At 42.0% G+C, this 15,250-nt stretch overlaps 1 protein-coding gene across 13 annotated transcripts in view; it reads left to right on the top strand.

Annotated features, from left to right (window-relative positions):
* The first annotated feature begins 3,100 nt into the window (after window positions 1-3,100).
* The window catches only part of cacna1da (calcium channel, voltage-dependent, L type, alpha 1D subunit, a), a 63,354-nt gene continuing 51,204 nt past the window's right edge, over window positions 3,101-15,250 (top strand). For 9 of the 13 annotated variants that reach the window (XM_058632640.1, XM_058632639.1, XM_058632641.1 and 6 more), the window contains exons 1-3: window positions 3,102-3,494; window positions 5,767-6,211; window positions 7,096-7,201. In XM_058632640.1, coding sequence (XP_058488623.1) covers window positions 5,913-6,211; window positions 7,096-7,201 — 405 coding nt within the window. In that variant the 5' untranslated portion in view covers window positions 3,102-3,494; window positions 5,767-5,912. Of the gene's footprint in view, window positions 3,495-5,766; window positions 6,212-7,095; window positions 7,202-15,250 lie in introns of all 13 variants that reach the window. The other 4 variants (XM_058632635.1, XM_058632632.1, XM_058632630.1 and 1 more) reach the window with 1 other exon arrangement.

Here is a 15,250-nt window from a genome sequence, read left to right as displayed (position 1 = left end):
TGACATTGAAAATAATAATGCATATAAACTTCTAGGTGAAAAAATCTTTAACCTATGTCGTGCTGCAATAATCAAACAAAAAATAAGCTACATTGAAAATAATTCCTTTTTTGTGTTTTTTAGACCATAAGATGAAGATGTATCATGAAAAAACTTGGCAATTTAAGTTTAGTTTTTTTTTATTTAGTTAAATTTAAAAAAAAAGATTAATATTTGACATATGGAAATAAAACAGCAGAAATTCTGAGATTTAATCTAATGCTGTTTATTTTTTCGTTTTTTTTACACAGGCCCTACCCCACTAGAAAGGACTGACGTTGGTAACATTAAAAGCCAAAAAAAATAGCTTAATTTTTCATGAACACATGTTGGTTCTCTAGTTGTGTTAACATACATTTTTCAAAGGGTTAATCATGAACAATTCTCATGTGCAGTTTTGTGAATGTCTTTCACGATATCACTATGTCAGTCTGTGTCTCCCAGTTTTCAGAGATGCTAATCCAAGTTCATTGACATGGCATGGGGGTTAATAATAATCATTTGCTAATGTGCTAATGGAAATAAATAAGCACAAATACAATACAGCTAACAATCTATTCTCCAAGTAAACTCTTAAGAGAACTTAAGAGAACTTAATCACTGCAGTATTGTAGGTTGCGTTATTAGAATCATGATTATGATTATGAGTTATGGCATCACTATCACTAGACCTCCACAATATTCACTGATCCACTATTGGTAAGTAACAAAGACTCGGTCCAGCTCTGTTGTTTGCACACACACACACACACGCACACACACACCTCACTCATAGGTGAATAATTCAAGATGATTCTAGAAGAAACCATTATCCCGTGGCAGACGAGTAAGTTGATACGATGAACCTCCTCCTCTCCTCCTCACTCAGTCGTTCTCCACCTCTCACCAAACGCTGCTGGAGTTCACTCACTGACCAACACGCCGGTGAAGAAGAAGAAGAAGAAGAGGAAGAGGATTGTATTCTGCTCTTCGTGTGTTGGATGTTTGGTGTCGGTGAAGCAGAGGCCATGGCTCATTTCTGATCAAGGTAAGAACAGTAATGAACTATATTGTCATGTTATTTGACTGTACTACAGTATATCTGTCAGTGTCACACGTTCAGAAAGGGATTATTTACTAGCTAAGAACATTACTTTGGATACAATGACTTTATTTATCAGTAATGTTACCAAAGAGGCGTGATACTAACGTCACAAATTATATGTATATATATTTTTTGATTTCTGATCGTTTCAGCTTCTTAAATGTGAATATTTTCTTCGTTTCGACAAAACAAGACGTTTGAGAACATCATCATTTCCAGGTTTGACAAACACCAATCAATGTTTTTTAACGTTTTCTGACATTTTATGGACCAAACGATTACTCGATTAATCGAGGAAAAATAATGGACTGATTTTAGTTCAGTGGGCCAGATCACAAAAATAATAGTATAATAACCTGTGAACAGCAACATTTTCCCCTTTGTTTTACATTTAATTAAGTATCTTAGTATCTAAGTGAAATTTCAACAATATTATGCCTAAGTTAACCAAAGACACAAAACCTTTTGCGACAATGTATCTGGAACTGAAAAATATAATATTTCACAATTCCCTGTTTTCAAGGGTCCTCTGGGGGTCAACGCTATCATTTAGTCATTTATTTTTCATAAGGGTGGGATTAATAAGTAGCTGTGTATGTGCGCGGCAGATGCACAGGTGCTTTGTGTTGCTGTCGCATTCGTCAGACACGCTGTTTATATACAAATAAGCTTGTGACAGGATAATGTCAATGGTGTCTTTATAAGAGGTTTTTACCTATTACCTCAATAATAATAATGGCATCCATTGAGATCTCCTCAAATTTGAGGTAAACAAATATGTTTTGATTCCTTAAACACAAGAGAAGATATTAGCAGTGGAGAAAATAAATAATCTGAATTATATCACTCATATTCACGCATATTTCTGTTTGTAAGATACAAGATTACAGGGAAATAGATGTGTTTACATACATCTGACATACAGATGATGAGCGGGTGTAATAATGGGGGAAGTGTTAAATCCCCATTCTAACTCCTCAGGAAAATGATATTATAGATTCAGTGAAAACTAGAAAAACTCATTTTCCCATAGACCTTCTAAGGGAATTCTTTTTGCGACCAGCCGAGTCGCCCTCTGGTGGCTACTCACCCTATTTTCACTTCCTATTTGGCTTCGGGAGAACCTGGAGGACAGCGACAACTACTTAAAAACAGTCTGTGGTAATAAGGATCTGCTTTAAAACACAAAACCCACACTGGCTGGCTGCTGTAGGATGACGGCCTCCTTACAGCAAACCTCAGCCTTTGCTTAAAGTACTTACAGGCTTATTCTAAGGCTACACTGAAACTTAAATATGGTTAATACAATTTCTGCATTTACGTGTCAAGAGGAAAGGGCTTGGGCTTTGTAACCAGAAGGTTGCGTCCAGATTTTGGAACCATTGAACAGAAGTTAGGAATAGTCATCCGACCCTCGAACCGGCTGACACGAGTCCCCGACTCCTCTGCCCGACGGGCCTTACAGCTGTGAGCCACTCGAACCAGACGTCCGAGCAAGATGTTAGCATGGTCCTCTTCTTCTTTGGTAGGAATGCGTCCAATTCCCTGCGTCCAGACTTGTACCGCCACCCAATGGTTAAGTGAGATACTACAGGACCCTGATGCACGAGTATACCAGGGTCCGGGCCTTAATTTACATATTTTTTGGATGCAAATACAATCATTATAAAGAAGCAGGCTCCCCCTTGTGGAACTTCAAGACAAATCAGTAGGACTCAAGCCACTGATGTGAAATATTAGCAGTTTTATCCATTCACTGATGGAAATTCATATTTTGGATAATTTCAGAAATGGTTGCTTTTTTTTGCAATAATATCGTGAATCGAGATTATTTTTTGGCCAGAACAATCATGACAGGAGATCGCCCTCACAGGCTGTGTGTTCAGAGAGTCTCAGATGGAGAGTGAGAGGGTCAGGAGGAGGAGGAGGAGGAAGAGAAGGAGAGAGGAGGAGGAGGAAGAAGCGGAGGGGGAGGAGGAGGACGAGGAGGGAGGCTGCTCTCTGATGTGCATGCGTTTCACTGTTCACTGGCGCCGTGACGATTAAGCAGGCAGCGGACAAGGATGCTCTGTTGTTCGGTGCGCACTCGCCTGTCTCCATCAGCTCTCCACGATCACCATGGAAGGAGAGCTTAATTAATGCACGCAGGGCTGTGAGTGTGTGTGTGCGTGCGTGCGTGCGTGTGTGTGTGTGTGTGTTTGTGTTTTTTTTTAGTGTATGTGTGTGTGTGTGTATAATATGTGTGTGTATGTGTGTGTATCGCCTGCTCCTGGAGCTCAATGAATCTCCGGAGCGGAGCTGCGTTTCTGCCACAGCCTGAAGCTCTGGAGCCGGAGAGGACACAGCATCCCGAGGTCTCCTGGAAAAACAGGTACAGCTCGGACCACAGCACTGAACTTCACTGAGCCGCATTTATTTTTAGCCTCGCTCGCACAGACGGCGGTGGATGATGGTGATGATGATGATGATGATGATGCTTTGTCATTATTATCAGCGGACATCTCGTTCTAATGGCCACTTCCCCCCCCCTCTCGACGCTGTAGTGAACGCAGTGTGTGGACTGTGACACCTTTGCTTACAACCTGAGGTCTGCTCGTGTGGACCCGACTGTCCACTACACGAGCCCAGAGAGTCACAGCATCACTGGGAGAGATGGTTTTTTTTATCCTGGCAGACTGTCATCTCTCTTTATTTGGAGCACATCTTACCTTGGTGACGTCCAAGGAGAAATGTGAGCACGCTCTTTTCTAACGCAGGCACTCATGGAAACATCTCTGTTTTATTATTGTTATTATTATTTTTTGTTAATATCGCGGATATGCGGTGCGCGGTGTCGACATCACAACAATGAAACGAATTGTTTCCAAAAGCGCGATTTCACGCGTTCGCACGTAGCCGCGGCTACACGCGGCCACACAAAGGAGACGTGGGTTACAGCAGCTGGAACGACAGAATGACGTGCTCGCGAGCACTCACTGTCTCACTGTCATGTTGTCATAATGATGTGCGAGTCAAACATGTGCGAGTGTGTGAGCGGTGCGTCTCACTGCAGCGTGACCTTTGCCGCGTCTTCCTCCGCCTCTTCCTCGGCCTGCTCGCAGTTCAAGGACTTCCAAGTGGAGCTGTGACCACAGTGATGCCTGACAGCAGCAGCAGCATCAGCAGCATCCAGCTCTGCTGTGACTCCTTTGTTTTAAGTCATGAGCCGTGCACATCATCTGCTCTCTTTCACGTGACCTCTCTCAGGCAATTCAAGGTGGTTTAGAATATTCCACTAGAATAATATTATCTAGTTTAGTGTATTTGCGCTGAGCTGCATAGCATTTTGTTCTCTTTAGCGTTGGCGCACTCCGGCAATTCCAGATTAGTAACTAAATCCAGGCTCTTGAAGGCAACGTTTGACCCAGGTCACATTTCGTGTAGTTTGAGGCACATACAGTAGGCGACGGAGACGTACTGTGTGATTTCGTTGAATGGAATTAACTTGGTTGCGTGTTACGATGAAAATAAATTATAATACATCAAAAAGCAGCGGCTTATTTACTCCATTGTTGGATCTTTGCTGTTTTGTTGGTGTGAGTGTGTGTGTGTGTGGTTTCATGTCCATAATCCTTCTTCTTTCCATCTGCTTTGACATGTAACGCCGTCAAAGATGGTCTTCTACATACCTTAGTTGTCACGATTGATTATTTGAATCACTGTTGGGTTTTGGTAATCTCAAACAAAGTCTGGTTTTCGCTAGTAACTTAATTCTGATGCTTGGTTTGGACGTCAGCCGGTCACAAACATGCCTTAATGCAGTTGAGATGCTGTCCTGTGATTAGCTGACAGGACATTTGCATTAAGGAGCTGTTGAACAGCTGTGCCTAATAAAGTGGCCGGTGAGTGTCAACGAAAAACAACACGTAGATCGTCCTTGCCCTCGAGTCCATTTTGGAGCCTGCACTGTTTAACCTGACGCTCTTTGAGTTCACGTCTCCGTCCTCAGGATGTTTCAACCAGGTTGTCTGTATTGAATTTGGACAAAGACAAAACATTTGTGCCGCACATTTCACAATCAGGACAGGGGGGGGAAACTGAGCGTTGTGTGGAGATAACGAAGCAAAGAAAGAATAAGAGCCTGAAACAGCTTTGACGTGACTCTCAGCAGAGCAGGAATATTATTAGCAGTTGACCAGAGTGGCCATAATCAGTCTGGAGGAGCCTTTAAGATGGTCCAACTCATGTAATGGGCCAATCAAGAGCAACCATGTTTGTCGTTTACTGGAAGCCAGTGTGGGGCCACACAGTGGAGCAACAAGACGGTTGCTGGTGTCTCTGTGTGGAGTTCTCCGGTTTCCTCCCACAGTCCAAAAACATGCAGGGGTCAGTTGGACACTGTGAGTGTGTGAGTGACTGGTTGTTTGGCCCTGTGATGGTCTGGCAATCTGTCCGGGGTGTTCCCCGGCCTTTCGCCCCATACGTCAGCTGGGACTGGCACCATCAGCGCTGTGTAACCCTCATGAGGAGGACAAAGCGGCTGACAATGGATGAATGGACGGAAGCCAGTGTTGTGATTCGAGGACATAATGTTCTCCACGCTTCACTTTTACTGTCAGAGAAAATGTGCTAAACATACTAATACCACCTCTTCTCACCCGCAGAGGCAAAGTATGCCAGCAGCACCAGAGTCGCTCTGCCTGGTGAACAGCCAGCTCGTCGGTCGGACTACTCTGCCCTACTCTAGCCTCCTTCTCCACCCTGGCAGATCCATGCTGCTGGATGCTTCTCACAGAGCCACTTCCACACCATGAGCGCCAACGGGCCTGCCCCAGCCCCAGCCCCCACGGCCCCAGAAGCCCATCCTACCTCTACTCCCGCCCCCGCTCCTCCCGCCCCTGCCCCCGCTGCACCGCCCGCTCCTCCTGCCCCACCTGCCCCAGCGTCCACTACTATCCCAGTAGGTGCGTTGGCACAGAAGAAGCGGCAGCAGTATGCCAAAAGCAAAAAACAGGGCAGTAATGCCAACAGCAGACCACCGAGGGCTCTGTTCTGCCTCAAGCTCAACAACCCCATACGCAGGGCCTGCATCAGCCTGGTGGAGTGGAAGTATCCTTTACAGTTGCTTAATGTTCTTCATGTGTTCACTTAGTATCTGTTCTTGTACGTGGAGTTGAAATGACGTCTGTGATGTGTTCCTGGATAAACGTGTAAAAAGTCTAACGTAAGATTTGTTGCTTTTTCTCAGCTGTTTTAAACACGTTGTGACTCTGCACCGCGCACTGTTGTGTGTTTGCTGACAAACCAAACGCTCACTGGGGATTTGACTTCCCGTAGCTGTACCGGGTGTCCCAATTTTGTTTCTGCAACACATTTGCAAATGACTACGTGTTTATTTGTGACAGTTGTCAGACAGAAGACAATTGTGACTGTTTTCAGGCCATTAGTGGATATAACTGTCATTGTAATTTCAATGTAGAAAGCGTGAGATACATTCATTATTGTTTCCAAGGACGAAACTATCTACTGTAAACATATAACTACTGTAACCAACTAAGACTGTCGATCAAATCACATTTATCTGTTCAGTATGAATAGATACAAAGTCACCAGTCACAAGAGTTTAAACAGGCAGCTGCGGGGTCAGGGGTCGTAGCAGCGTGTCCTCATCGTATATAATTTTTAACGTTAATTAAATGGGTTTAATTGAAGAAACCTTGTAACCCCGTCCTCTCAGTCGAAATGTAGATTCAAAATTCTCCTTTTTTGTTTCTTTTGGCTTCTCTCTCTCTCTGGAGGTCGCCACAGGGACAATACGCATATTTGATTTGGCAGAGATTTTTATGCTGCTCACCCATCCTAATGCATTTATAATTCATCTTTCCCTGGCTGTTTATTCATCTTGTAGAGAGGAAAACTCCAGTACTTAATTGTTCCTTCTTGCTGTGTTGCATCACTGTCTTCTGTGTCTTCCTTGACCTCCTTTCTCTCAGGCCATTTGATATCTTTATATTAATTGCTATTTTTGCCAACTGTATGGCCTTAGCTGTGTACGTCCCCTTCCCTGAAGATGATTCCAACTCCACAAACCATGACCTGGTGAGTACACAAGCTTGTGTGTGTTTTTATCACTGTGTTATTGCTCAGACACTTGTTGAATCAGTGCTTCCTACTGACACTTGACGGTTGCAATCAGCCGTGGACTTCTCTGGCTAGAGTGACGGATTCTTTAACCCTTAGAACACAGAGCATTTCAGCTGCTTTTTTCCATCACTATGTTAAAACATACAGTTTATACAGAGGCTATACAGGCTGTGCAATATAGAGTGTCTTATATCCTTTTTTTCAGCACAATGAACACAATCTGATTTTTCATTTCATTTTCGCCAACTAGATAAACACACATGAGCAAAAAGTGTTCAAAATGTTTAACCCTTAGTGCTCATGCGGCACAGCTCCTTATATGGACATCCTGGGTGTGTGTGTTTATAGGTCACATATTCAGGCTTTAAAAAATGCATTTTTTTCTTCGTCTTCTTACGTGTTGTTGAATCAAAGTTATGATTCATTTATATGGCATTTTAGTAGTGATATAAAGTAGCAATAATTGTGCAGAAGCCACAAAATAAATTTATTTTTCTTTTCTTTTTGTCCATAAAAATGAGCCAAGTGAACTTTGAACTGTGACGTGTTTCCAAATTCCACAAATGAAATCAAATTTTAAACATTTTAAGTACTTTTTGCTTAGGTTGTGCTGAAAAAAAAGACACTCTTAATATGTTTTCACGTTATAACGAGATACATCTTATCTCGTTATAACGAGAAAACATCTTATCTTGTTATAACGAGAAAACATCTTATCTCGTTATAACGAGAAAACATCTTATCTCGTTATAACGAGATACATCTTATCTCGTTATAACGAGATACATCTTATATCGTTATAACGAGATACATCTTATCTCGTTATAACGAGAAAACATCTTATCTTGTTATAACGAGATACATCTTATCTTGTTATAACGAGAAAACATCTTATCTCGTTATAACGAGAATACATCTTATTTTGTTATCTTGTGATAAAAAATGAATCAGAACTTTGAGTCAACAAGAACCAACACATTTTTTTAAAGCCTAAATATGTGACCTATAAACACACACCAGCAGGATGTCCATATAAGGAGTTGTGTATTATTCTCAATTTACCATGGGTGCACCTGCGGCACAGATCCGAGCCGCGTGAGCACTAAGGGTTAAAAAGGGCTAATTTCCTCATGGTTATACTGCACTGTTTCATCAGTGTTATTTATTATAGGATGAATTACTTTGTAATCCCTCGTGGATTGTTTCACATTGTCAGTATGAAGGTATTGTCAGCGATTGCACAGTCGTGAGACGTTGCGTGGTTGCAGGCTCAGTGTGCAGCGTAGTATCTGCTGTGCGTACACGGAGAAACATCTGACAACATCCCTGTTGGTGCTTTATCTTGTCATAGTTCTCCTGTTCAGCTTTCTATTTTTAGAAACATCTCGTCATTGCACCACTCGGTGCACCTTGTGCATTTATCCCCCGTTTGATGAATTAAGGCTATTGTAGTGTTGTAAGCATTGTTCCACAGCTGAGGACGAGCGCTCTCGCCCCAAAAAGCCCCAACAGTCACACAGAATGTGGTCCTTTACACAAGGTCAGTGTAGCCGTGGTGTTCAAAGATTCATGAGCAGCTTATGCAGAGTGTCTGCGAAACATTTGAATGTTCTTGAAAGCTTTGTCTGCGAGCCGGGGACATGTTGTCAAAGACGGGGCGGCGATGTGTCCCCGTATGCTGCACTCATGAACCCACTGTGAAAGATAAGCCACAGCTTTGGTTAACAGTGTCTGGTCCGTAGCAATTTAGGTGTACAGTCTCTCAGTCTGACCTCCTGTAGGTTGACCTCAGGGTGTTTGTTTACACAGCGGAGAGTCAGCCACCTGGGACATTACAGAGTCTGATACAGTGTTCTGCTGGCATGCTGTGAGCATATGGAGCAAAACTCTGGTAAGACTGAGTGCAGGATTTAGGTTTGTCATGCAGTTCCTGGTGTTTTTGTTGTCAAACGTTGAGCAGGGTTTCAAAATAACTGATCCCTACTGTGCCTATTTTTGGCACCGTTCTCCGGGGTACCGAGCACAGTGGTCCGGCCCAGGTTCATTGACTGGTCGACAGAGAGAGAGAGAGAGAGTTTTTGGTGCTCCATCACAGCCTCATGCCAAGAAGAAAGAACATGAAATGCCTGACGTCTGCCATTCTTGCTTCTGGTTTACTGTGTCACATTGTTTCACACTCTGCCTGTGGCGGAAACACAATTAAAATCAGGCTGTTCCGTGGCTGACCACTTAACCACGGCTGAGTGTTAATTGGTGTGTGTTAAACCTTTGTGCAGCCCATTATTTGAGGGCTTTTGCAGGTTGAAAGGACAACCATTATGAGCTAAATGTTATTGCTTTTAAAGAGAAAGTGAGGTCCGTGCACAACGTCTCTTTCGCTGGCTCGTTTTCACGAATAATTGATACCCAAAATACTGGTGTGTAATGATGATTAACAATCATTTCACCCTGTCACATTTATAACTGCGTCCTATATACTGTGTCATGTGTCAAAAATCAAAGAAATACCTATTTACCTTTAAAGTAAAGGGAATTTTTACATTTCTGTTTTCTGAGTTTAATTCAATCTTTATTGCGGACTCACAGGAGGTCCATAAAATTATATATATATATATATATACTTATATATATAATCTTAAACACCATTGTCATTTAAAATGTTGTCACTTTATTCTCTTCTGAACACAGGCATCAGACCTGGTGTAAGGATACACACACATTTATTTGAAATGCTCTGTTTTAAGCACTGACTTTTCACTTCAGACTCTTCTAAAGCTTTCAATCCACGACTGAACATCATTATTGATGAGGCTTACTCTCTTCATTAAAGAGACGGTTAAGTAGTGGCAGGAGCAGCACGAGGTGTTGTTTAGGTGGACTCATCCTCATCCTCATCCTCATCGTCAGTCAGGACAACAGCTTATTTCTAAAGATTCACGTTGTCTCTCTGCTTTTCTCAACTGCATTAACTTTTGCTTCAAGTTAATATGCTGATTCTTGTCCAACACCACACACAGCTTAGAATTGCTAGCACAGGCCTTTGGTTTAATTCTGCACTGTCAACACTAAATCAGATACTAGAGGGTAAATAATGCAGTCTTTTGCTTTTTCTGCAGAAGTTGAACAATTCAATACTTTTTTTTTTAGGGCAGGTGTGCCAGCTTGGCTTTAGCTCTCCTACAGAAAGTCACACTGTTCACACGAGGAGTGCTAGAGAACAAAATGCTGAGCGTGTGCACTCTAGTCGCCAGCAGGTAAGGCTGCTGGGCAGATTGCCATCTCACATTGCTGTTGTGCAGCCGCACAGGTGGACTGGGGACTGATATGAAACCTGAGTTGTGGGGCAGAGAGGCGTGATGTGTAAAGCGAGGATCAAATTATATCACAAGGCAGCAGAGCTATGCCGGCTTTTACTCAGTGACAAATTCAGAGGGGCAGGTGTACAGACCTTTGTGACTTCACCAGGTCTCACACACCACATGCTTTTTCCTCTTCATCTTATATTGGCTCTATCAAACCTGTGTGCTGAGTTATGCTCTTGTGGGCGTCCTTTTATCCATCATTGCCTTTTACAAAATAATAGTGATCAGGATCAGTGTGCAATCAAATGTCTAATAATACACTACTCCTTATATGGACATCCTGGGGGTGTGTTTGTAGGTCACATATTCAGCCTTTAAAAAATGCATGTGTTTTTTTCATCTTCTTATGTGTTGTTGAGTCAAAGTTATGATTCATTTTACATTGCATTTGTAGTTGTGATATAAAGTAGCAATAATTGTGCAGAAGTCACAAAATTAGACCGTTTTTCTTTTCTTTTTGTTCATAAAAACGAGCCACGTGAACTTTGAACTGACGTGTTTCCAGATTTCATCAGATTGCCTAGGTTGTTGTGGAAATAAGGACATATTGCACATTCTTGTAGCCTCTGTATGTACTGTACGTTTAAATGAAATGCTCTGTGGTCTAAGGGTTAAAGAGGTGGAACATTTTCAAACATATATGCACTTTTGTCCTCAGTTTTTATCCGTAATACATAAGAATAGAGACAATCAACTTCACTTTGCACATTTCCTGATATGTTTTTGCACATTTTCCACTTTCCCCTCTACATTTAGAGCGAGAACCAGCTGAAATGAGTGCAATCATGTTTGCTGAAGCTAGAATTAGTAATCTTTACACACACACACACACGCCAATTAGTGACAGAGAATTTGACCTCTGCGTTTAACCCGTCCTTATTACACACAGTGGGCAATTGGCCATGGGCTGTGATACAGACAAGCTGACTTGTAGGTTTGGTGTAGACTGCAGTGTCAGTGAGCCTTTTATTCCTGCTAATGCTGTTGATTGGCTTGTGCTACCCTGTGTAGGTCGTGTGTAGAGACGCTGCAGAGATGCTGTGAGTTAGAACAGTGTATTGATGCTGAGCAGCATGAGTCTGCCCATCTTGTTAGGAAGGATTGGTTAAATGCAGCAGCTCATTATAAATAGAAAGGAATTTCTTGGTTTTACCAAGAGGCAAAACACGACAAACTCTGGAAGTTGAAGCTACTTCCTCACTCCTCTCTTGCCTCTGTACGTCCTTCGTCGCTCTTCCTCAGTTTAGTCATTTTTTTCAGCGATAGTGAGAATTGCGTGTCCTGTTCTTGCACATGACTGTGTCTCCTTGGCACCCACCTTGTCTAGGGGACAGACAAATAGTCTGCAGCCCTCCTACATTTGCTTTAAGGTCACTTCTGACTTATCTATCTGAGACTCAACACCTCGGGCACCTTCAGCTGAAGGTAGCTGAGGAAAAACAATGACCTTTTCATGGGAAATGGGATTCATGCAACATTGTGTCGAGTGTCATGTAGTGTTTCTCCGTATCGTTGTTGTTGTTGTTGTTGCGTAATGTCTATCTATCTATCTATCTATCTATCTATCTATCTATCTAGCTACAGTATCTTGCTAGTAAGTGTGCTAGTTAGCGTGCTAGTTAGTTTGCAAGCTAGAATCTATCTATCTATCTATCTATCTATCTATCTATCTATCTGGACTACAGTATTTAATATCTGTGTTTAAGATAATAATGTGGTCATTATTAACTGTCCTCCTAACTTGAAATGTGGAAGTGAAGCTTGTCTCGTATCATCTATCTATCGTCCAGTAATATTTTCACTGATATGACAAAGCTTTGTAGAACTATGTATTTAAATGACTTTATAATGAAATGCTTGTCAGAGGACACATTTCATCCTTAAATGTAATGTTTAGTACTCCTCTGGGTTCACGTCATGTACAGTACAGTTAGCACAGTTAGCACAGTTGGCATGCGATTGCGTCTGAACTCATACTGGCATCGCGGTGAACGGCACCGTCTGTTGAGCAGCAGTTTCCTGCCACATACACGAGAGACGTAGCCGTCATCCAGAGGCCACACTGTGGCAAGGTGTGTTCCAAACGTAACAGTTCCCAAAAATATCATGGTATCACGGTATTGCAGTTACAGCTCAGGACATGTTGCCTTCGTTAACCAGTAACACATTTGAAAACACAGCTGAATGACGGCTGCCACCAATCCAGAGAGGAACAGGTCATGTTTTTCAGTGCTGCACAAAAATCTTAGTTCATCTTGTTTTTGACAAGTCAGTAAAAAAAAAAACAGCCACACAATGTAGGATTTCAACCTTCAAATGTTGTCTCCAAGATTATTTTGATGGTACATGAACTTTACAGCAGGGTTTTTCATCTGTGTCTAGTTCTTCCATCAGTGATTCAAACATACACTGTGCAATAGGTTATATAATCTACGTATACTAAAGCAATACTGTTCTTTTGTCATTTATTTTGGGGATTAGGTTTCATTTTAATATATTAGTTTAATCATATTTTTGTAAAATGCTATAACATACCCATACATACCAACTGTCGAGGGACGCCAAGAGCAAATCCTATTTTGTGTTACTTTAAATACAGTTTTTAAATAAGTTCAAAGACATGCAGATTTGGGGATCAGGCAAATTGGTAACTCTATGATGGGTTAGGGTTAGGGGTTAGGGTGATGGACTGGTGACCTGTCCAGGGTGTGACCCCGCCTAAAGAGGTAGAAGATGAGTGAGTGAGGACATTTGAGTGGTTTTGATACCTTGACTTTTTAATACCAAGCTATATCTTGTATAATCTGTATCTTTGGTGCTGGAAACTAAAATTCCAAACTTTGTAACTACTTTAACAACAACAACAACACACAGTAACTATTGATTTTGCATCTGTATTTGCATCAACATTAGGTTTCTCTTTGAGGACATTGCTCTGTTGCCACTGGTTCGCCCTTAATCACAGAGCGGGGATGAGGGGGTGAGTGGTTGTGGGTGTGCTCCTCCAAAAATCAATAAACATTTTATTTGTCTTAGACACTTTTAGTAGTGATTGTCAGTGAATTATTGATGATTTAAATTAAAACACAGAGCAGCTTGTTTGCTTTGTATTTGAGTGCCTTGTGGTAGCTGCGTACCACGGTTTATGGTCACTCATTACAACGGTACTGAAGAATTGTAATGAATAGTAAAATAAAGATGACATGGTGTCTTCTGAGGCCACACGGTTGGTGTAGTGGTCAGCACTCTTGCCTTTTGCAGCAAGAAGGCTCCGGGTTTGTGACCTGGTTAGAACAAGGGCCTTTCTGTATGCAGTGTGTGTGTGTGCGAGGTTTTCTCCAGTTTTGTCCCACAGTCCAAAAATGTGCATTACAGGGATTAAGTAAATGGACCGTGAGAGTGCATGGCTGTTTGTTTGTCTCTATATGTGGCTCTGTGATGGACTGGCCAACTGTCAAGGGTGTACCCCGCCTTTCGCCCTGTGTCAGCTGAGATTGCCACAGTGCCCCCCCCCCCCCCCCCCCCCCGAGGATAAAGCGGTACAAGATGGATGGATGCTGTCGTCTGCTGCACAGCCTGGTGCATGAGAATAAATTCTGTTTTCCTTATGTTTTGATCTTTAGACGATGAGTGCAGTGTGTGTGTCAGCGCTTTCCATACGAGATTGTGTTGCGGAAGAGTATGAACGTGCACATGTGTGCAGCTGATGAAGCACTTGGTTGTGTGTGTTAGTGTGTGTGTGTCTGTGTGTGTCTGTGTGTGTAATGGCTGGCACAAGCAGCGACGTCTGGACTGTGGACTCCCATAGTGATGATGGTAGAAGTATGTGTTTAGTCACTTAATGTAACTGCTCATTTGTGGCTCACACTAGCGCGGTCCTTGCATGTTATCTTCAATGTGTATTTCCGTGTGTGTGTGTGTGTGTGTGTGTGTGTTTGTGTGAGAGGGAGTAAAGACGGAGTCAGAGCTATGTTAGCTTTGTGTGGGTAGTGTACAGTGTGTGGAAGTGCATCCATGTTACCAGCAGAGCATGCGTCAAACAGAGCAGCTTAAAGGTAAATAGACCACTTAGGATTTAAGTAAAAACATTTTTTCTTTGGCTCTATAAATAAGATTCTTATGACTGTGACTGCAATAGACACCGACAACAACTTGGTAACTGCAATTGAAATAGAAACTTGTTTTGGTTATTACTACATTTTGTACAGTTTTTTAAGGTTTTTAAAATATATATATATATATATATATACATATATATATATATATATATATATATATAAGACATATTTGTCTTATGCCATGTGCTGTGTCAGTGTGTGTGTGTGTGTGCTGCCGAAACACAAAGGCCTAATAAATGGACCAGAACAAGAGCTGCGTCAGCGCGGTTTGTCACGGTGTTTATTAGTGTGGGGGCTTTAGTTATTGCCGGTATTGTTTCTGCTTTTTCATTTAAAAGTGTGAAAAGCCAGTATAAATGTCTTCCTCTAGGTCAGTTAGTTAAACTACTTTATGGGCTCAGTTTCTCCTTATTTTGCTTCTTTTTTTTTGGCCTTGACTGGGTGAAATAAATCCCACTTTGTGAAAAATCATGTGCTCATTTGCTCTCTGACTGCTGCGTCAAAGTGAATCATAGTGGGCAGAG

This window comes from Solea solea, chromosome 6 (genome assembly GCF_958295425.1).
Source record: "Solea solea chromosome 6, fSolSol10.1, whole genome shotgun sequence".
NCBI lineage: Eukaryota > Metazoa > Chordata > Actinopteri > Pleuronectiformes > Soleidae > Solea > Solea solea.
Note: the sequence above shows the minus strand (reverse complement) of the source record. Positions and strands in the feature narration are given on the sequence as shown.